This window comes from Triticum aestivum, chromosome 2D (assembly GCF_018294505.1).
Source record: "Triticum aestivum cultivar Chinese Spring chromosome 2D, IWGSC CS RefSeq v2.1, whole genome shotgun sequence".
Taxonomy (NCBI): domain Eukaryota; kingdom Viridiplantae; phylum Streptophyta; class Magnoliopsida; order Poales; family Poaceae; genus Triticum; species Triticum aestivum.
In genome coordinates, this window is record NC_057799.1 from 302130810 (window position 1) to 302153196 (window position 22387).

General features: G+C 43.3%; 2 protein-coding genes across 3 annotated transcripts; both read left to right on the plus strand.

The window, feature by feature from the left end:
- Positions 1 to 14598: 14598 nt before the first annotated feature.
- Positions 14599 to 17654, plus strand: LOC123052837 (MD-2-related lipid-recognition protein ROSY1). Its single transcript, XM_044476189.1, has 4 exons — positions 14599 to 14812; positions 14935 to 15036; positions 17010 to 17167; positions 17337 to 17654. The coding sequence occupies exons 1-4, from the start codon at positions 14722 to 14724 to the stop codon at positions 17442 to 17444; spliced, it is 459 nt and encodes a 152-aa protein (XP_044332124.1). The 5' UTR covers positions 14599 to 14721; the 3' UTR covers positions 17445 to 17654.
- A 2387-nt stretch (positions 17655 to 20041) lies between these two features.
- LOC123049248 (probable receptor-like protein kinase At1g49730) lies at positions 20042 to 21901 on the plus strand. Of its 2 annotated transcripts, none has more exons than XM_044472194.1 (7): positions 20042 to 20322; positions 20438 to 20708; positions 20801 to 20853; positions 20936 to 21003; positions 21110 to 21199; positions 21289 to 21343; positions 21433 to 21901. In XM_044472194.1, the coding sequence occupies exons 1-7, from the start codon at positions 20283 to 20285 to the stop codon at positions 21738 to 21740; spliced, it is 885 nt and encodes a 294-aa protein (XP_044328129.1). In that variant the 5' UTR covers positions 20042 to 20282; the 3' UTR covers positions 21741 to 21901. The 2 variants fall into 2 exon arrangements, with proteins under 2 accessions (XP_044328129.1, XP_044328130.1); XM_044472195.1 differs by having other exon boundaries at positions 21303 to 21343.
- The last annotated feature ends 486 nt before the right edge of the window (positions 21902 to 22387 follow it).

Here is a 22387-nt window from a genome sequence, read left to right on the forward strand (position 1 = left end):
GTCCTATCGGTAATTGGTGAATTGCTATGATTGGTTTAATTTGCTTGTGGTTATGTTGCTGTCCTTTGGTGCCCATCATATGAGGGCACACGTGGATCACACCATAGGGTTAGTTGTACGTTGATAGGACTATGTATTGGAGGGCAAGAGTCACAGAAGCTTCAACCTAGCATAGAAATTGATGCATACGGGATTGAAGGGGGACCAATATATCTTAATGCTATGGTTGGGTTTTACCTTAATGAACGTTAGTAGTTGCGGATGCTTGCTAATAGCTCCAATCATAAGTGCATAGAATTCCAAGTCAGGGATGACATGCTAGCAGTGGCATCTCCCACATAAAACTTGCTATCGGTCTAGTAAAGTAGTCAATTGCTTAGGGACAATTTCGCAACTCCTACCACCACTTTTCCACACTCGCTATACTAACTTTATTGTGTCTTTATCTAAGCAGCCCCTAATTTTTTATTTACGCGTTCTTTATTATCTTGCAAACCTATCCAACAACACCTACAAAGTACTTCTAGTTTCATACGTGTTCTAGGTAAAGCGAACAATAAGCGTGCGTAGAGTTGTATCGGTGGTCGATAGAACTGGAGGGAATATTTGTCCTACCTTTAGCTCCTCGTTGGGTTCGACACTCTTACTTATTGAAAGAGGCTACAATTGATCCCCTATACTTGTGGGTTATCATTAGACAAGGAGATCCCCTCTCCCCTCTCATCTTTATTTTGGCGGCTGGCCTCCTTCAAACTGCCATAAACGAGGCCCTAGCAGCTAACTTGTTGCAACTGCCTATTCCCTCAATTGAGACAACCAACTACCCGGTGATCCAATACGCTGATGACACGATCATCATCATGCCAGCATGCAGAGACCAAGCTACACGCATGAAATCTATCCTTACGGATTATGCCGCCTCTGTTGGCCTCCACATCAACTTTTCCAAGTCGACATTGATCCCGATAAATACCCCTGCTGACAAATGCCATGAAATTGCAACTATTTTTGGGTGCACCACAGCGAGCATGCCGTTCACCTATCTTGGCCTGCCCCTTGGGACTACTAAAGCTACTGTTCTCGACATGACTCCTTGGGTTTGCAAAGCTGAGGGCAAAATTACGGCCGCCATGTCCTTGATGTCCTATGCAGGCAAATTGGCCCTAATGAACTCGCTGGTCACGTCCCTGGCCATATACCCAATGGGGGTTCTTCGTCTCCCCCCCCCCCAAATCACTGAGCAGCTGGACAAGATACGACGTCATTGTCTCTGGATAAAGAAAACGGACGATGGAGACAAATGTAATTCTTTGGCTGCATGGGATATGGTTTGCCGCCCCAAAGAGAAAGGTGTCCTGGGGGTTCTCAATCTCAAAATTCAAAATGATGTGTTGCTGCTCAAGTTGCTACATAAATTCTACAACCAGCTGGATATACCCTGGGTCAGATTAGTGTGGGATACCTACTATGTGGACACGACCCCACATGCCGCACCCACCTGCAGTTTGTTCTGGTGGCGGGAACTGGTGAAGCTCATGCCAATTTATCGAGGTGTGACTAAGGTTCAAACCCGAGGAGGAGAGACTGCCCTCTTCTGGAAAGATGACTGGAATAACCAGATTTTGGTAGAAAAATTCCCTAGGGCGTTCTCATACACCAAGAAAGAAGATGCCTCAGTCCGTGTGATGCTTACCACCTCCAACGTTGGTGAAGCCTTTCACCTTCCCCTTTCAGTGCAAGCGCATGATGAACTTAGATCCCTCCTACTAGATGTCTCCTCCACCACGATTTCGGAGGGAAAAGATGTTCGGGTGTGCACTTGGGGAGCATCGGTGTTCAAAACCACGGCCTACTATAAATTCTGTTTTAGAGAGACTGGCGTTCATGAGGCGTTCAAGTGGCTCTGGAAAGCAAAAAGTATCCCAAAACTCAAGGTTTTTGGTTGGTTTCTGCTGGTAGATCGCCTTAACACACGTAACATGCTTAGCAGAAGACAGTACAACATTGGGACCAACCTTGACTGTCTGCTCTGTGGAGAACATGTGGAAGAAACTCTTGAGCACCTCTTCTTCCGTTGCAAATTTAGTGAACAGTGCTAGCTCAAGCTCGACATTACCTAGCCAACCACGGGCGATCGGTTGCATATGGTAAAAAATCTAAAGATGGTGGACCATCGTAAAATGATCATGGATATATTTCTAGTCACCGCGTGGGGTATGTGGAAGGAAAGGAATAACAACTACTTTCGGAAGGTGGACCCCTCACTAGAGAGCTGGCAAGCCAGATTTAAAACTGACTTTGCCAACATAGCACACAAGCTCCCCGAAGATAAGAGACACCTTGTCTCTGCCATTGTAGCCTCTGTATCTTAAAATATCTTGTAGTTTGACACCTTAGCTTGATAGCTTAGCTCCTCTCCACTCCCCCCATCATTTTCTGATAACATAGATTGATAGTTTAGCACCTCCCCCCCTATCCCTTGTAACATACTAACTTTTCTTTTATAATACCAAAACATGCACTAGGAGGTGATCCTATTGTTCAACTTTCAAAATAAAATCCCAGAACCAACAAGAGAGCCACAAAAACACTTTTCCACCGCCACAGCCTTCTGTACCAGTGTGATCCCATCTAGGGGCCTTTTTCGGTGTCCTGCCGGAGGGGGATTCGATCACGGAGGGATTCTACATCAACACCATTGCCCTTCCGATGTAGCATGAGTAGTTTACCACAGACATACGGGTCCATAGCTAGTAGCTATATGGCATCTTCTCTCTTTTTGATTCTCAATACCATGTTCTCCTCGATGTTCTTGGAGATCTATTCGATGTAATACTTTTTTGCGGTGTGTTTGCCGAGATCCGATGAATTGTGGATTTATGATCAGCTTATCTATGAATATTATTTGAATCTTCTCTGAATTCTTATATGCATGATTTGATATCTTTGCAAGTCTCTTCGAACTATCAATTTGGTTTGGCCAACTAGATTGGTTTTTCTTGCAATGGGAGAAGTGCTTAGCTTTGGGTTCAATCTTGCGGTGTATTTCCCAGTGATAGTAGGGGTAGCAAGGAACATATTGTATTGTTGCCATCGAAGATAAAAAGATGGGGTTTTCATCATATTGCTTGAGTTAATTCCTCTACATCATGTCATCTTGCTTAATGCGTTACTCCGTTCTTTTGAACTTAATACTCTAGTTGCATGCTGGATTGCGGTCGATGTGTGGAGTAATAGTACTAGATGCAGAATCGTTTCGGTCTACTTGACACGGACATGATGCCTATGTTCATGATCATTGCCTTAGATATCGTCATAACTTTGCACTTTTCTATCAATTGCTCGGCAGTACTTTGTTCACCCACCGTAATATTTTCTATCTTGAGAGAAGCCTCTAGTGAAACCGATGGCCCCGGGGTCTATTTTCCATCATATAAGTTTCCGATCTATAATTTTAGTTTCTGATCTACTCTTTTTGCAATCTTTTACTTTCCGATCTATAAACCAAAAATACCAAAAATATTTACTTTACCGTTTATCTATTTCTATTAGATCTCACTTTTGCAAGTAACCGTGAAGGGATTGACAACCCCTTTATCGCGTTGGGTGCAAGTTATTTGATTGTTTGTGCAGGTATTTGGTGACTTGTGCGTTGTCTCCTACTAGATTGATACCTTGGTTCTCAAACTGAGGGAAATACTTACTCTACTTTGCTGCATCACCCTTTCCTCTTCAAGGGAAAAACCAACGCCAGCTCAAGAAGTAGCAGGAAGAATTTCTTGCGTCGTTGCCGGGGAGATCTATGACAAGTCAAGACATACCAAGTACCGATCATAAACTCTTATCTCTTGCATTACATTATTCGCCATTCGCCTCTCATTCTCCTCTCCCCCACTTCTAAAACGATTTTTGAAAAGATTTGCCTTTTCTCCGCCCCTCTTCCGTTCGTCTTCTTCGCTTTCTTTTTGTGTGCTCGTGTGTTGGATCATTTGTCTTGCTTTCATGGTTATTCCTCCCATCATTGTTAGCACTCCTGATAATGAAGTTCTCAATTTTAAACAAAGGGAGGGAGAAAATTTAAAAGATGCTTGGTATAGAATTTGCAATGCTCAAAATAGATCTACTCGAAAGCAATCTACTGTTGTTCTTCTTCGCAATTTTTATGTGGGCATTACTCCTTGGAATAGATATGTTCTAGATACCATTACCGGAGGGAATTTCTTGGGTATCCATACTTTTGATTCTTACAAAGCCATGATAGATTTTTAGGCCCATCACCTCTCTTGATTAATGGAACTGTTTTAACCTTGGAGCATGTAATGCAAAGGCTTGATATTATTGAGAATAAGATTGCCACTGTTGAATTGATTGAAAATTTGGATAAAAATTTCATAATCATATTACTCAATATGGATCTAAAGTAGGATTCACCTTGAAGAATCTTAGGGAAAAGGAACCCCTAGTTAACGAAAAGATGGATCAAGATTCTACTAGAATTGGCAAGTTAGAAGATATCATTAGCAACTTGGGTTCCGCTTTTTCCTCCGTTAAAACTACTCAAAATCTTCCTCCTACTAATATTGCCAAGTTTACTCATGTTCCTAAGAATAAGGGTGAATCTTCTAGTAAAGACAATGAAGATCTCAAATCAATAAGTATTCACCCCTATTTTCTCGATATCACTAAGGAACCAATTATCACAATGAATTTCTTCATTTCTTGCCTAGGAGTTTGATCATTGATAAAACCAAAGAATCTCCTAAGAATTATAAGTGTGTAATTTAAGAATTGCATACCGAAGATGAGAATACTTAGATCTATTCGTGTGTTATGCCTAGCTAAGAGCGTTAAACAATAGCGCTTGTTGGGAGGCAACCCAATTTTATTTTTGTTTTTGCTTTTTAGGTTATATTTTGCAATAAATAATTCATCTAGCCTCTGGTTAGACGTGGTTTTGTGTTTTAATTAGTTTTTGTGCCAAGTAATACCTTTGGGATAGCTTACGGTGATAGTTGATTTGATCTTGCTGAAAAACAGAAACTTTTGCGCTCAGGAAAACAATTCTCATTTTTAACAGAAGCGGGATAAAATATTGATTCTTTTTGTAGAAGATTAATAAACAAATTTCTTAGGTTGTTCTAATTTTTCAGAATTTTTTGAGTTATAGAAGTATTCGAAATATCCAGATTGCTACAGACTGTTCTGTTCTTGACAGATTCTGTTTTCTATGTGTTGTTTGCTTGTTTTGATGAATCTATGGCTAGTATCGGGGGGTATGAACCATGGAAAAGTTGTAATACAGTAGATATTACACTAATATAAATAAAGAATGAGTTCACAACAGTAACAAAAGTGGTGATTTATTTTCTTATACTAACGGAGCTTATGAGATTTTCTGTTGAGTTTTGTGTTGTGAAGTTTCCAAGTTTTGGGTAAGGATTTGATGGACTATGGAATAAGGAGTGGCAAGATCCTAAGCTTGGGGATTCCCAAGGCACCCCAAGGTAATATTCAAGGACAACCAAGAGCCTAAGCTTGGGGATGCCCCGGAAGGCATCCCCTCTTTCGTCTTTGTCTATCGGTAACTTTACTTGAGGCTATATTTATATTCACCACATGATATGTGTTTTACTTGGAGCGTCTTGTATGATTTGAGACTTTTCTTTTTAGTTTGCCACAATCATCCTTGTTGTACGCACCTTTTGAGAGAGACACGCATGAATCGTGATTTATTAGAATACTCTATGTGCTTCACTTATATGTTTTGAGCTAGGGAATTTTGCTCTAGTGCTTCACTTATATCCTTTTAGAGCACGGCGGTGGTTTTATTTTATAGAAATTGATGAACTCTCGTGCTTCACTTATATTATTTTGAGAGTCTCTAAACAGCATGGTAATTTGCTTTGGTTATAAATTTAGTCCTAATATGATAGGCATCCAAGAGGGATATAATAAAAACTTTCATATAAAGTGCATTGAATACTATGAGAAGTTTGATTCCTTATGATTGTTTTGAGATATGAAGATGGTGATATAAAAGTCATGCTAGTAAGTAATTGTGAATTTGAGAAATACTTGTGTTAAAGTTTGTGATTCCCGTAGCATGCACGTATGGTGAACCGTTATGTGATGAAGTCGGAGCATGATTTATTTATTGATTGCCTTCCTTATGAGCGGCGGTCGGGGACGAGCGATGGTATGTTCCTATCAATCTATCCCCCTAGGAGCATGTGCGTAGTACTTTGTTTCGATGACTAATAGATTTTTGCAATAAGTATATGAGTTCTTTATGACTAATGTTGAGTCCATGGATTATACGCACTCTCACCCTTCCACCATTGCTAGCCTCTCTAGTGTTGCGCACTTTCCACCGGTACCATAAACCCACCATATACCTTCCTCAAAATAGCCACCGTACCTACCTATTATGGTATTTCCATAGCCATTCCGAGATATGTTGCCATGCAACTTTCCACTGTTCCGTTTATTATGACACGCTCCATCATTGTCATATTGCTTTGCATGATCATGTAGTTGACATCGTATTTGTGGCAAAGCCACCGTTCATAATTCTTTCATACATGTCACTCTTCATTCATTGCACATCCCGGTACACCGCCGGAGGCATTCATATAGAGTCATATTTTGTTCTAAGTATCGAGTTGTAATTCTTGAGTTGTAAGTAAATAAAAGTGTGATGATCTTCATTATTAGATCATTGTCCCATGTGAGGAAAGGATGATGGAGACTATGATTCCCCCAGAAGTCGGGATGAGACTCTGGACGAAAATAAAAGAGGCCAAAAAATGAGAGAAGGCCCAAATAATAATAATAATAATAAATGAGAGAAAATAGAGAAAGGGCAATGCTACTATCCTTTCACCACACTTGTGCTTCAAAGTAGCACCATGATCTTCATGATAGAGAGTCTCCTATATTGTCACTTTCATATACTAGTGGGAATTTTTCATTATAGAACTTGGCTTGTATATTCCAATGATGGGCTTCCTCAAATTTCCCTAGGTCTTCATGAGCAAGAAAGTTGGATGCACATCCACTTAGTTTCTTTTCGAGCTTTCATTAACTTATAGCTCTAGTGCATCTGTTGTATGGCAATCCCTACTCACTCACATTGATATGTATTGATGGGCATCTCCATAGCCCGTTGATACGCCTAGTTGATGTGAGACTATGTCCTTCCTTTTGACTTCTCCACAACCACCGTCTATTCCACCTATAGTGTTATGTCCATGGTTCACGCTCATGTATTGCGTGAAAGTTGAAAAAGTTTGAGAACATCAAAAGTATGAAACAATTGCTTGGCTTGTCATCGGGGTTGTGCATGATTTAAATATTTTGTGTGATGAAGATGGAGTATAGCCAGACTATATGATTTTGTTGGGATAAGCTTTCTTTGGCCATGTTATTTTGAGAAGACATAATTGCCTTGTTAGTATGCTTGAACTATTATTGTTTTTGTGTCAACATTAAACTTTTGTTTTGAATCATACGGATCTGAACATTCATGCCATAATAAAGGAAATTACATGGATAAATATGTTAGGTAGCATTCCACATCAAAAATTATGTTTTTATCATTTACCTACTCGAGGACGAGCAGGAATTAAGCTTGGGGATGCTTGATACGTCTCCAACGTATCTATAATTTTTTATTGTTCCATGCTATTATAGTATCTATTTTGGATGTTTTATATGCATTAATATGCTATTTTATATTATTTTTGGGGCTATCCTATTAACCTAGAGCCTAGTGCCAGTTTCTGTTTTTTCCTTGTTTTAGAGTTTCGCGAAAAAGGAATACCAAACGAAGTCCAAACGGAATAAAACTTTCGCGATGATTTTTCTTGGACCAGAAGACATCCAGAGGACTTGGAGTGCAAGTCAGAGAAGCCACGAGTCGGCCATAAGGACAGAGGGCGCGCCCCCACCCTTGTGGGGCCCTCGTGACTCCACCGACCTAGTTTCTTCGCCTATATATTCTCATATATCCCAGAACCAACAGAGAGAGACACAAAAACACTTTTCCACTGCCGCAACCTTCTGTACCTGTGAGATCCCAGGTAGGGTCCTTTTCCAGCGTCATGCCAGGGGGGATTCAATCACGGAGGGCTTCTACATCAACACCATTGCCCTTCCGATGAAGCGTGAGCAGTTTACCACATACCTACGGGTCCATAGCTAGTAGCTAGATGGCTTCTTCTCTCTCTTTGATTCTCAATACCATGTTCTCCTCGATATTCTTGGAGATCTATTCGATGTAATACTTTTTTGCGGTGTGTTTGCCGAGATCCGATGAATTTTGGATTCATGATCATCTTATCTATGAATATTATTTGAATCTTCTCTGAATTCTTATATGAATGATTTGATACCTTTACAAGTCTCTTTGAACTATCGATTTGGTTTGGCCAACTAGATTGGTTTTTCTTGCAATGGGAGAAGTGCTTCGCTTTGGGTTCAATCTTGCGGTGACCTTTCCTAGTGATAGTAGGGGCAGCAAGGCACATATTCTATTGTTGTCATCGAGGATAAAAAGATGGGGTTTTCATCATATTGCTTGAGTTAATTCCTCTACATCATGTCATCTTGCTTAATGCGTTACTCCGTTCTTTATGAACTTAATACTCCAGATGCATGTTGGATAGCGGTCGATGTGTGGAGTAATAGTAGTAGATGCAGAATCGTTTCAGTCTACTTGACACGGACGTGATGCCTATGTTCATGATCATTGCCTTAGATATCGTCATAACTTTGCGCTTTTCTATCAATTGCTCGGCAGTAATTTGTTCACCCACCATAATATTTTCTATCTTGAGAGAAGCCTCTAGTGAAACCTATGGCCCCGGGGTCTATTTTCCATCATATAAGTTTCCGATCTATAATTTTAGTTTGCGATCTACTCTTTTTGCAATCTTTTACTTTCCGATCTATAAGCCAAGAATACCAAAAATATTTACTTTACCGTTTATCTATCTCTATTAGATTTCACTTTTGCAAGTAACCGTGAAGGGATTGACAACCCCTTTATCGCGTTGGGTGCAAGTTGTTTGATTGTTTGTGCAGGTATTCGGTGACTTGTGCGTTGTCTCCTACTGGATTGATACCTTGGTTCTCAAACTGAGGGAAATACTTACTCTACTTTGTTGCATCACCCTTTCCTCTTCAAGGGGAAAACCAACGCAAGCTCAAGATGTAGCAGTCGACCTAAGAAGCCCACAGTGCAGGAGCAGCTTGAACTAGATGACTCAGAGGTAGAACTTGATTCACTTGGTACTCTTTTTATGCAACTTATTGATGTTGATTCACCTCAAGAGGAAACGGAGACAAGCCAAGCTGACGGTGCTGAGGTAATCCCTGTCTCCTCCGACTCAGAAACCTTGCCAAGAGAGAAAACACACCGGTCGTCAAGAAAGTACGATGTTCCCATCCTCTTGCTCACTTAGATCCAAACTTTTTTTGAAGAAATAACAACACGAGTCCAGACGACACACTCGAAATAGCGGCCAAGAGGAGCTTATGACCGGCTTGCTGATAATCCCCAAGTGCAGGGAATCATCGTAGCAATTCCCAAAGGTTGAAGTGATAAGTATGGAGTGTCGAACCCACAAGGAGCTAAAGGTAAGATCAATATTCTCTCAAGTCCTATCTGCCACTGATACAACTCTGCGTACACCGAACGTTTGCTTCCAACTAGAAACGAGAAATAAAACTACGTTGTGGGTATGAAGAGGATAACTTTGCATGGTATCGGAGAGCTAAAACATAAAAGTAGTTGTTGTTATCATAAAGTTAGAATATATTACTAAATATTATAAATAGCGAGTGTGGAATAATGATGGGTCGGTGTGCGGAATTGCCCTAGGCAATCGTTAACAAGACCGGTAGTCGTCATTGCAATTTCATATGAGGGAGAGGCATAAGCTAACATACTTTCTCTTCTTGGATCATATGCACTTATGATTGGAACTCTAGCAAGCATCCGCAACTACTAAAGATCATTAAGGTAAAACCCAACCATAGCATTAAAGCATCAAGTCCCCTTTATCCCATACGCAACAACCCCCTTACTCGGGTTTATGCTTCTGTCACTCAAGCAACCCACTATAAGCGAATCATAAACGTATTGCAACACCCTACAGCGGGAATCCCTCATGCTTGCGCGACACGGAGGGCACAATAGGACAGCACCAAAATAAAACATACAACTCATACCAATCTAGATCATCAATCAACCCAAAGACAAAGGATATCTACTCAAAACATCATAGGATGGCAACACATCATTGGATCATAATATGTGGCATAAAGCACCATGTTCAAGTAGGGATTACAGCGGGGTGCGGGAGAGTGAACCGCGTAAAATAGATGAGGATGGTGATGATGATGGTGATGTTGATGAAGACGATCACCGCGGCGATGATTCCCCTCCTCCATGGCCTCCGGTGATGATGGCCCCCTCCGACAGGGTGCCAGAGAGGGCCTAGATTGATTTCTCGTGGCTACAGAGGCTTGCGGCGGCGGAACTTCCGATCTAGGTTATTTTCTGGGAGTTTCTGTATTTATAGGAATTTTTGGCGTTGGTTTCACGTCAGGGGGGTCTCCGAGTCGTCCACGAGGCAGGGGCCCACGCCCAGGGGGGTGGGCGCGCCCCCCACCCTCGTGGACAGCCCGGGACTCTTCTGGCCCAACTCTTTTACTCCAGGGGCTTCTTTTGGTCCATAAAAAATCATAAAAAATTGGCACGTCAATTGGACTCCGTTTGGTATTCCTTTTCTGTAAAACTCAAAAACAAGGAAAAAATAGAAACTGGCACTGGGCTCTAGGTTAATAGGTTAGTCCCAAAAATCATATAAAATAGCATATAAATGCATATAAAACATCTAAGATGGATAATATAATAGCATGAATACTTCATAAATTATAGATACGTTGGAGACGTATCACTTGCCCAACACACCGCCGGCTCATAAACGTCATCATGAGGTGCCTTATAGCCCTACTTTCTCACTTTCACGAGCCGGCCTCATACGTCAACCTCTTAATTCTTCTGACTCAGCATATCAGGATACTTCTCACTCATCTGGTGACTCAAACAGGACACAGCTCCGCACATTCGTGGTTAATCCTATGTCTCACTCATACATAAGCATTTGCACATTCACACCTCTCTATGACTCTACCACACGCCATGTGGGGAGGTTCGATACAATAAAAAACACCCATGCTATTGTTGTAGGGTTCATGTTTTTGTTCACCATAGGATGGCTCACTAGAATAGTTCTAGCAAACTCTGGGCTAGACGTTGCTCTACATGATACTTATTATGTGGCGTTTGCACATTTCCATTATGTATTTACTATGGGAACCGTTTTTCCTTTATTTGCTGGATTTTACTATTGGGTGGGTAAAATCTTTGGTTGGACATATCCTGAAACTTTAGGCCAAATCCAGTTTTGGATCACCTGTTTGGGGTTAATCTGACCTTCTTTCCCATGCATTTCTTAGGGCTTTCGGGTATGCCACGCCGCATTCCAGATTATCCAGATGCTTACACCAGATGGAATGCTCTGAGCAGTTTTGGTCCTTATATATCCGTAGTTGGGATTTGTTGTTTCTTCGTAGTTGTCGCAATAACTTCAAGCAGTGGAAAGAACAAAAAAAGATTCTGACATTGGATTTTCCTTTCTAGAGCCATCAAAATAGGGCTTTTAGATTTATTTTGACTTGGTTGAAATTAAGTGGACGCAACGAAACAAGAAATTGAATTAGACTATTTAACTATTTCAATCTACAATCTATTATATGTAGATTCAAAGATAATATAATAGAAAGACTCTAAAGTGTTGTAGAAAAAACTATATGTAGTTCTTTCTACCACACTTTAAGATTCCAACCAGATCATTTCATTTATGACTTGGATTTTTTATCTAATAACTTCTTCGTTTCTTCAATGATCAATTGGAATTCCAATTAATTATTTTGGCTGACTGTTTTTACATAAATAGTAAGTAAAAAAGCAGCAGGAATTAGTATCGCCCCCCCCCCCGCCTAGCTCTATCATCAGGCTCCTTCTTTTGCAATACTTAAGAAGTTCTCTCATGGCCAAATTCTTATTAAAGCCTTCTCTACCATTTAATTTGGCCTTCGAGGTCAACCCAATGGCTTTGTGAGGAACGCGGTGCAAAGGAGGCACGAGGGCTTGTTAAGGAAGGCGGCTAGGGCCGCTGAAGGGGGAAACGAAAGGCGTTTTCTGGTCTCCCCTTTGCCTGGGGTGTGTACACGAATGAGCCTAGGATTGTGGAGCGAGTCATCGCCATGTACGAGCAATGGCTCCAGGAGAAGAAGAACAAGTTCGTTGGCTTCGACCTTGAGTACACCCATTCGAGCAGTTACAAACGACAAGGGGTCGCCGACGTGCAACTCGCAATGCTCAATCATGTCCTCGTTTACCACTACTGCAGGTCTGAGTGGTGCCAGGCATTGGATCTATTCCTGCAACGCAAAGCGATAACTTTCGTTAGCACGGACAACGAGGGGCAACAAGATGATGCTTGCTCGTGCATGGATCATGATTCTAGACGGTCACCATGTTGACATCCGAAAGCTATTCTGTATCAAAGGTGGTGGAGAAAGGAACTCCATGGGTGCCCTTGCAGCGGCCATCATTGACCCGTCGTACAAGAACAAGAAATCTTTCTCTCCGATCTATTCGTTTAGTTTGGCCAACTAGATTGATTTATCTTCAGTGGGGGGTGCATAGTAGTAGGTTCAATCTTGCAGTGTCCTCACTTTGTGACAGGAGGAGCAGCGAGGCAAGTATTTGTATTGATGCTACTAAGGGTAAAACGACGGGGTTCAAACATATTGTTTGGTCTTACTTTGTCTACATTATGTCATCATACTCCAAGCATTACTCTGTTTGTTATGAACTTAATACCTTAAGATGCATGCTGGATAGCGGTCAAGCGGTGGAGTAATAGTAGTAGATGCAGAATCGTTTTGGTCTACTTGTCACAAACGTAATGCCTATATATTGATCATGCCATGAATAACGTTATAAGTATGCGCTTTTTTATCAATTGCCCAACAGTAATTTTATCCACCGCTGCTATTCTCATGAGGGAGATGCCTCTAGTGAATGCTATGGCCCCAGGGTCTACTCACTTCATATTACTAAAACCCTAAATACCTTGCTGCAATTATTTATCTTTTGTTTTGTTTTGTAGTTTATCTATCTATCATTATCAGAATTAACCCTTGCAATTAACAAGTACAGGGGATTCACAACCCTCTTGCCTGCGTAGGGTGCAAGTATTTGTTTTGTGTGTGTGTGCAAGTATCATTTATATTTGTTTATGTAAGTCTCTTACTGGTTCGATAAATCTTTGGTTCTTAACTGAGGGAAATACTATTGGGTACTATACTACATCACCCTTCCTCTTCGGGGAAATCCCAACGCCTATCACAAGTAGCAGCTACCCCGAGGAAAAAACCTCGTGACGGTGGAGCATCACAGAAAATGATCTTCGGCGATGCTTCACGTTTCGTCACCATGTTTCTATCACTGAATAGAGCATATTTTGTAGTGCTTGTCTTCGGACTCAGCAAAAACTTGAAAGGCATATCAAATTGGACAGAAAAGAGAAAGTTCACTTGGCTACGAGATAAACCTTTTTTTAGAAAAGGAGGATGACTCCCGGCCTTTGCTTCTTCTTCGGACAAGTAGAGCCTCGTGTCTTCTTGCTCCTTTTTGCCACTTGTTGAAAAAAGAGGGAGTTGTACATCAATAGGCTAGATGTGCGGGTCATTTGCCAGGGTTGGTTTCATAGCAATGACAATTAGAGCTTTGATTGCTAACTACTATGACGAGTGATGCAAAGGTGACGATCAAGTGACATGGCTGGGAAAGATTAAGAAACAACTATATGAAGCTAAACGTGGATGGGGCTTTTGACCCACACTTACTCAAAGGGCTCGTATGGCGCCGTCATCAGAGACTTGAATAGCAGATTCGTCGCGATAGAAAATGGAGAAGTCGATTGGCGCGGAGATGGGCTTATGGCCCAGGCACTGACCTTACAGTTTGGTAACTACAGTCGGGTGTAACCGCACAGAGGTGAACTCCGATATCATCGAGGTGATAGAGACAATAAAAAATGAAGGTCGCTCTTTCGGTCAATCAGCATGTATCACCTTGCGTATGATTGTCAACATATTGTTTTCGAGCATGCTATAAAGAGACTAATTGCGCTGCCATGATTTAGTTCGAGCATGCTATAATGCTATAGAGAGACTAATTATGCTGCCATGATTTAGCCAGACTAGATAGAAATAAAGTGTGTGAAACGAATGAAAAGATTGTTAATACTCTTATAAAAATAATATGATGATTTTCTTGCAATAAAGAGTACTCTATGAATAAAAAAATTCGCCAAGGAACCATCCGTGCTACAACTGCTTCGATAATCTGGCAGTCTGGCACAATCCTCCTCGGAACTAACTAAGACTGTCAATATTCTGGCTCCACGCGTCAGTGTCGCGAGCCGACGAATCTTACAAAGCCAAAACGAACACGCGAGAAGAAGGAAAACTTACACGAACTCTCTTTATCCCCTCTCGACTTATTTTATAATACCAGGCCAGGAAAACCTCTCGCCTCACAAACAAGTCCCCCAACTCTCCAAGTCCAACCCCACGACCATGGCGACCAAGCAGAGCCTCCTCGCCGCCGCAGCCGTCTGTCTCCTCCTCCTCCCGGCGGCCTACGCCTTCACCGATGTCGAGTACTGCAGTAAGTAGCAGCACAGGAGTTCTGCCCCCGAAAATCTCGTCTTTTACAGCCACTTGGGGTTCCCGGAGGTGGAGATTTCGTGTGGATTTGCTAACTTCTGTTGTTGTTGCTGTGGTTTGCAGATAAGGGCAAAAACTACCCGGTGAAGGTGAGCGGCGTGGAGATCGTGCCTGATCCTGTCGAGCGCGGCGTGCCGGCCACCTTCAAGATCTCCGCTACAACTGGTAAACCTTTCTCTGGGCGTAATTTATGCATGCTTTTATTTCCTTGCGTGTTTGCCTACTTGGGTACTTTGTTCTGCCATGTATTTGGTCCACTAGTTAGGGCTCTGGAAGAAATTACCAATCGGGAGTTAAGCTTTGTAGTATACCGAACTTACATGTTATGGGCTAACTTTGTGTGCGGTTATTGGGACATAGTTTCATCTCTAAAATAAATAATAAAATTATTTCGCTTGCTTTGTGTATAAGATCGGGTTTTTCCTGCTTTGCTTTCTAGCCTTGTGGCTGTGAAGTTGTGATGGGTGAAGTCTCTAGCCATGTGCTTTAGCAAATGAATAAATAAATAAAATTATTTAGCTTGCTTTGTGTTTATTTAAGATTGGGATTTTTCTGCTTTGCTTTCTTGCCAAGTCTCTTGCTATGAGCTTTAGCAAATGGGTGCCATGCTTTGTGTGACTTATATGATCCATTGCTGTTAGAGACTGTATTTCAGAAAATTACTCCCTCTGATCCATGTTAATTGCCGCTGATTTAGTACAAAGTTTGGAGGGGGTACTTTGAAAATCTGTGAAGTTCTTCAGTCGGTGACACCATTTGTAGTTTATGCGCGACAGCAGTCTGTAGAATTACAGCCCCTTAGCTGGCGATAATCTCTTAAAACTTCGTCTGAGAAACTATTTTCCCATGTATCCTTGACATTAATATTTGTCAAGGATGGAAGATTTCTTATAATGAGTAGTTGGCTCTAGATATATAACCCTTAGCTGGCGATAATCTCTTAAAACTTCGTCTGAGAAACTATTTGCCCATGTACAGAACCAAGAGTCCTTGACATGAATATTTCTCAAGGATGGAAGATTTCTTATAATGAGTAGTTGGCTCTAGATATATAACCCTTAGCTGGCGATAATCTCTTAAAACTTCGTTTGAGAAACTATTTGCCCATGTACAGAACCAAGAGTCCTTGACATGAATATTTCTCAAGGATGGAAGATTTCTTATAATGAGTAGTTGGCTCTAGATATATAATTCATTGGAAAAGGCATGGCAGTTGGCTCTTGCCTATTTGTACTGCAGATAATATAACCATATGTACACATTGTCTGTCTTTTATTCCGTTTTTACTACACATTGTATGGCTATATATTGATCCATTAAGTATTTTATTCCCTTGTTACTGGTTCTCGCAGAAGTTATTGAGTCTCTGTACTTTGCTGAGTCCTGTAATGTGCTGGCCAGCATACAAAATGGTCATTTATCGCTGTACCAGAATAGTACACACTTAAGAGCAGCTTAGTCTTACCTTTACTGCAAAAGGTAAGTTGCAGCTTTGAGTAGTATGCAGCAAGAACATTGCTACTGGTTCTACTAGTCAATTGATTCTGGCAAGCATTGGCTAATAGTTCTGTTTAATTGAGTTATGTTCGTGTTGCCTGCCTTAGCATTCACATGTGAAAAGTGACTGATTTAGTTCAGCATATGGCGACTGAGATCATCTAGTGATCATCCTTTTGTGACACCAAATCAGAATTCCATCTCATGCATTGTGAGGGTCTGTATGTCATGCAAGGAATATTTGGTCATGCCATTCAAACATTGGGAATCATGTTCTGATTCCCGCCAGTCATGCCAACTTACCCTACTTCAAATGGGATCCTTAACGTGATTTGTAAGTGGCCAGTCGTATGTGCTTCTTACTCCATATATCTCTAATTTGCCTGTTGGATGAAACCTTTAGGAACTCCCCAATCCTGATAATCATTGCCTTTACTTTGAACTGCAAAAACGTATTACATTTAGTTACAGAGGTGTATATGTTTACCATATGAGCTATGAATGGTTCTCTACTCTCCAGTTAAAATCGTAAGGTTATGGTGCTTATCTTATCATGAGTCAAATTGACAGCACATGTTTTGTTTATTGTCCTTCCCCATGTAGAATTATTGTTTTTAATGTCTTTCCATGTCCGTGTGCAGATAAAAACATCACCGAGGGGAAGCTGGTTATTGATGTTAAATATTGGATCTTCAATGTTTACTCTGAAACAGATGACATCTGTACGAAGACCCAATGCCCGGCAACTTCTAATTTCGAGCTATCTCACTCGCAAACCTTACCATCAATCACTCCACCAGTAAGATTTCGTTCAGCACACATTTACTTCTGTTTCTGAATTATGATGTGCATATGCTCTCATTACTGGGGCATTCGAGCCCAGGGCATGACAGATGTTCATTGAATTGTTTGTATCGGTTGTCCTCCGATTTTTTTGACCGACACACGGTCATTTTGCTCTGTGGCAGGGTTCTTACACCATTCAGATGAAGATGCTCGGAAAGCACGATGAGGAATTGAGCTGCATCTCCTTCGGGTTCAGCATTGGCTTCCTTGCGCCGGTTGCCTTGAGTTGAAGGCATGCACGGGTTGCACGCGGAACTACACACTTGTGGATTGTAACTCTAGAAACCTATTTATCCTAGTATACGTTTTCTGTGTAACACTCGTGGGTGCCGCAACACTTTGTGTTCGACTAAGAAGTTTTTATCAAGAGTTGAACATCACAATAAAATGAAAATCTGGTGTAATGAGACATGGAACCGTGTTAGTTTCTGAGAACATCAGCTGTGGGCTCTTAGAGAAAATTCTGTATTAGTTACTCCCTCTGTAAACTAATACAAGATCATTTAGAACACTAAAGTAGTGATCTAAACGCTTTCATATTAGTTTACAGAGGGAGTACTACATTTTATGTTTATGGTCTTCTGCAAGAATTATGTCGGTTGTTTCAGTACCAGGCGACTGAACACTCAGATTGTTTGAAGTTTGCATGTGACGATGGGCAAGAGCGTTGAAAAACTCAATGTCCCAGTACTACATGGGTTGGGGTGGACAGAGATCAGGTGACTTGCCCATGGCAAGTCACGCTGTAACTGGCGGCTATGCATCAGCCACTCAAACGCCATCCAAGGGACAGCAACCGTCCAAAGCAGAAACACCCCCACACTTGTCCATACAGCGTAGCACAAGCCAGGACAAAGTCATTAGGAAATACAAATACTAATATTTTTCCAGTCAATTAACAATTAACAGTAACAATCAGTTAAGAATAAAAAAAACATTTTCTGCCTGTTTGCGTTATACAAATGGCATTGTATACTGAGTGCAAGTGATCATCATTTATTAGTCACTTAGAGCATCTCCAAGGCAGACCTGCAAACCTCCTGCAACCGTCCGGACCGTGCTGTCCGGACCGAGGAAGCCATCCAACGCGGTTCTGTATCGGTCCGCGGAGCGGTCTGGATGCGATTTCTTCCGCAAACCGGAGGCAAAAGTGGAGGAGGTTTACGGGAGTCCGGACCGATCCCAAGCCCGTTTCTGACCGCCGTGGCCCACCAAAAACCCCTCCTCACTCTCGCGTGCGCTCCCACCCGGCGCCAGCTGTCCGCACACATGCAGCTGTAGAGCGCGCCACTCAACATTGAAGTCGGCTCAGGGCGGACGCGACCTCTCGCTGCCTCGGCCATTGAAGCGGCGCGCCGGCTAAGGGTGCCGCCTGTGATGCGCCTCCGGTGTCCGTGCATGTTCAATGCCGGAGATGCTTGGCTGGACGGGACGGATATCTACCGCGCCCGTTCAGTGCCGTTGTCCGTTCGTCCGCCGTCATTAAGCAGGCTCGCCGACTGAGAAACCCACTCTGGCGCCGCATTTTGATGCACCCGGACGCCCGGGCTCACCGGAATCTGGGATATAAAGGTGGCCACACGCGGGCTAACTACACAGCCGCGCCTCCTACACTCCGCCGATGAACCATCAGACGGCCCGGTGGGACGACGATAGTCAAGGCGCCACCATTTCCCTCGTCGACCTCACGTCCACCGGCGACGGACAAATCTATCATGTTTGTACGAAAATCCGACCGTGTTTGCATGAATTTCATCGTTTTGTTGAAATATAGTTTGAACTGTATGCGACTAGTGTTTGCATGAACCAAGCGGCGTGTTGTTAATGGCGGTTGGCGGACGGACGAGCACCGTTTGAATGCGGAGAGAAGACGCGTGCATCAGGAAGCGGCGCATGCGACGCTATTGGCCGGCACACCGCTTCAATGCCAGCTCCAGTGGGAGGTCACATCTACTCTGGGCCGACATGAATGCGGCACCGACAATTTGGAGCGGCGCTAACCGCTTCGGGCGGGAAAGCACGCGGGCGAGGGAGAGGGTTTTGGGTGGGTCAGGATTATCGGACGTGTGCATGGCAGCAGTCTGGACGCCCGCAAAGTCCTCCTCTCCCCTCGGTTTGCTTCTAGTTTGCCGTAAAAAAGGACATCTGGACAAGTCGACGGATAGATGTGGGACTGTATTGGATGGCAAAACATGTTCGAATAGTGCTATTCGGATCGTATATGTGCGATTTAAGGGTCCACGTCAAAGATATCCTAACTGACTGGAAAAATTATAATCACTTCACTCAGTATACAATGCCATTTGTATAACGCAGACAGGTTTGTATTGTTAACTGACTGAAATAATGACTGAAAACGAGCTGAAAAACTAATGCTCGTTTCGGCTGTGCTGCGCTGGATGGACCGAGCGTGTAAGTGTGGGGTGTTTTTGTTCTGGATGGCTGTTGTCCGTTGGATGGTGTTTGAATGGCTGATGCATCGCCGCAAGTTGCAGCGTGACTTGCTATGGACAAGTCACCTGATCTCTGTCCGCTTGGGGAAAAGAGAGAGTAGTCCTATGATAAAAGATAGAAAAAGTATATAGTAGATGCATGCCTATCCTAATTCGTTTTTATTTGCTTGATGACGCCCACACCGACGGTCGTTGTAGAGGAAAAACAAATGAAGCTGTCTAAACCTACTTTTTCTTGTGGGGCAGCCACATGGTGATGCCTCCATAGTTCGTGCCTTGAGAGGAATTTTTCTTCACTTTTTATGATTCGAAACTTGCATTGCGAGTGGGAGGCCGGATGGGGACCGAAACAAAAGCAAGTCGACTCGAGCATCCCTGCTTTCGCTGGGCCAGCACGGTTTTAACTAATTTACCAGCGGCAGAAGAGGATAGGGCGATCTGGGGACGTCGCTCCATTTCGTCGTACCTGAAGATCTCCATAAACAAGAGCAAGAAAACAGAGGTCTCCCTCACCGTCTGCCTGCTGCCTACTTACATGTCTCCTCTGCTCTGAAACAAATAAGCGCACCAATCCCGGGGCGCCGTCTGCCTCTGCCTGCCGACCTCTCCGGACGGATGGGCATGGGCTGCCTCCACCAGCGGCTCGGCCGCACGCGTACGCCCTCTCCCTTCTCCGAGCTTCACTGCCCCTTTCACTGCCTTCTTTTCCTCGGGAATTTCGCGCACGCGTACCAATCTGTCTTTCTGTGGCTTTGCTTTCGGAAAACCAGGTGCACTGCCGTTCGTGAGGAGGTTCAAGCCGAGCGAGATCGAGGCGGCCACCAGCGGCTTCAGCACGGCCCTCGAGACCGGCGGGCCTCGCGGCACGGCGTACCGCGCCCGCTTCGCTGATGGCCTCGTCGCCACGGTGCGCCGTGCGGGCGGCGGCGACCCGGAGCAGGAAGGGCAGGAGGGCGCCTTCTACCGGGAGCTGCAGCTGCTCGGCCGCCTCAACCACCGACACGTCGTCAGGCTCCGCGGCTTCTCAGAAGGACACAACAGGTTCACCCACCGCGCCATTTTAATTTTTTATTACTGTATTTTTCTCTTATCCTAACTAATCTTCTGATTTGCGCTTCTCTTTCTTGTTACAGGTTTCTGGTGTTTGATCAGATGGAGAACAGGAGCCTGAAAGAATGCCTCCACGGTAATAAAAATTCTTGAGGGAGGGATATCTCTTCTGCTCTTCAGTTAAGCTGCCACACTGATGATGCATCCTGCTGCAACAGATCCTCTTAGGACGCCACTCAACTGGAGGACCCGGTTGCAGGTTGCCATAGATGTCGCAGCAGCCCTGGTAATCCTTTCTGCTAACGACCACTGCTACATTCCACAACACATCGAAACTTGACACAAGAAAGACAACACCATTTATTTTCTTGATTTATTTTGAGTGGATGCAGGAGTATCTCTACTACTTCTGCGACCCTCCGGTGTTCCACGTGACGGTGAACTCGAGCAACGTGATGATGGATGCTGATTTCGTCGCCAAGGTGAGTCACATTGGTACGTTGCAGACGATGCTATCTGTCCTGGCCCGCCAATAGATCGATCGAGCAACTGAATTTGTACTAAGTTTCAGCTATCGGATGTCAGTGTCGTCGGTCACGACGCTTCCGAAGGATCCCACGCCGAAGGTTCTCTTGGCCATTTTTACCATCACTTTGTCTGGCACGTCTGGAATGGCTTTGACACTGACACTAGAGCCTGCGTGTTCTTTCTTCAGAGCGAATTCAGCAGAGGCGGACGGAGCTGGTGTTCCAGTACGGCGTGTTGCTCCTGGAGCTCGTGACCGGACAGTCGCCCGGGGGCGGCGACGGCGACCTCGTGCGGTGGGTGCAGGAGCCAGGGTTCGCCGGATCCATGCAGAGGATGGTGGACGCGGATCTCGGCGGCACCTACGACGCCGGCGAGCTCCGGGACCTCGTGATAGTCGCGAGGCTCTGCACTAGGCAAGGCAGCGGCACCGCCGTTGTCTCGATCCCACAGGTACTCCGCTACTTGCAGGGGAAGGTGGGTGACAAAAACAGATGACAGTAATCTTGTGTACGTAGCTCTTCTTTTTGTCCTTTGCTTGCGGGTGAATGCAATGCAAATTGCAATGTATGTATTGTACGTCCACGCAGAGATATTGTATGACATCGGAGATATTGTATGGCATCGGTGGCGAAGAAGTCTCCACACAATTTTTTTTATTTTTTTTGCGGGTGGAAGGTGGAAGAATTCTCCACACATTAGAAATCCCTGGACATAAACTCCAAAACTCGGTTCTCTTTTGCAAGACTGTTAATAAAGTTGGTCTGTTTCCATCAAGTTCCTGCATTCCAAACGAGTTTTTTTTAGAAAAGCATGATTACCCCGGCCTTTGCATCAGAATGATGCATTTCAAACGAGCTGGTAATGATAAACTGACCAATAATAATTCTCAAGAATTTCAGTGGGCTATTTTGTTTTCAATGGAGGCTAAGAAAGTTCTCGGAGTTTAGGTTTGAGATAACATGTGTAATTTGATTTTTTATCAAATAATCTAACTACAATTCTGATATTAACTCAACAAAGTATATCAGGATCGAGTGCCTGAAAAAAAAAACATCTCCCATCTCTTTTAAAAGGTTCGACCATGTCTTCTAGTCAATATATACGGAACGTTTGATCTAGAGGTCCCCTGAGCGAACAATTCG

What these genes read in the sequence shown, in the direction of transcription:
- LOC123052837 (XM_044476189.1), top strand. Translation starts at nt 14,722, where the DNA reads ATGGCGACCAAGCAGAGCCTCCTCGCCGCCGCAGCCGTCTGTCTCCTC. An exon ending in CAAGATCTCCGCTACAACTG is followed by an intron (nt 15,037 to 17,009) that starts GTAAACCTTTCT and finishes GTCCGTGTGCAG; the next exon opens with ATAAAAACATCACCGAGGGG. An exon ending in TACCATCAATCACTCCACCA is followed by an intron (nt 17,168 to 17,336) that starts GTAAGATTTCGT and finishes GCTCTGTGGCAG; the next exon opens with GGTTCTTACACCATTCAGAT.
- LOC123049248 (XM_044472194.1), top strand. Translation starts at nt 20,283, where the DNA reads ATGGGCATGGGCTGCCTCCACCAGCGGCTCGGCCGCACGC. An exon ending in ATGCTGATTTCGTCGCCAAG is followed by an intron (nt 21,200 to 21,288) that starts GTGAGTCACATT and finishes ACTAAGTTTCAG; the next exon opens with CTATCGGATGTCAGTGTCGT. An exon ending in CGAAGGATCCCACGCCGAAG is followed by an intron (nt 21,344 to 21,432) that starts GTTCTCTTGGCC and finishes TTCTTTCTTCAG; the next exon opens with AGCGAATTCAGCAGAGGCGG.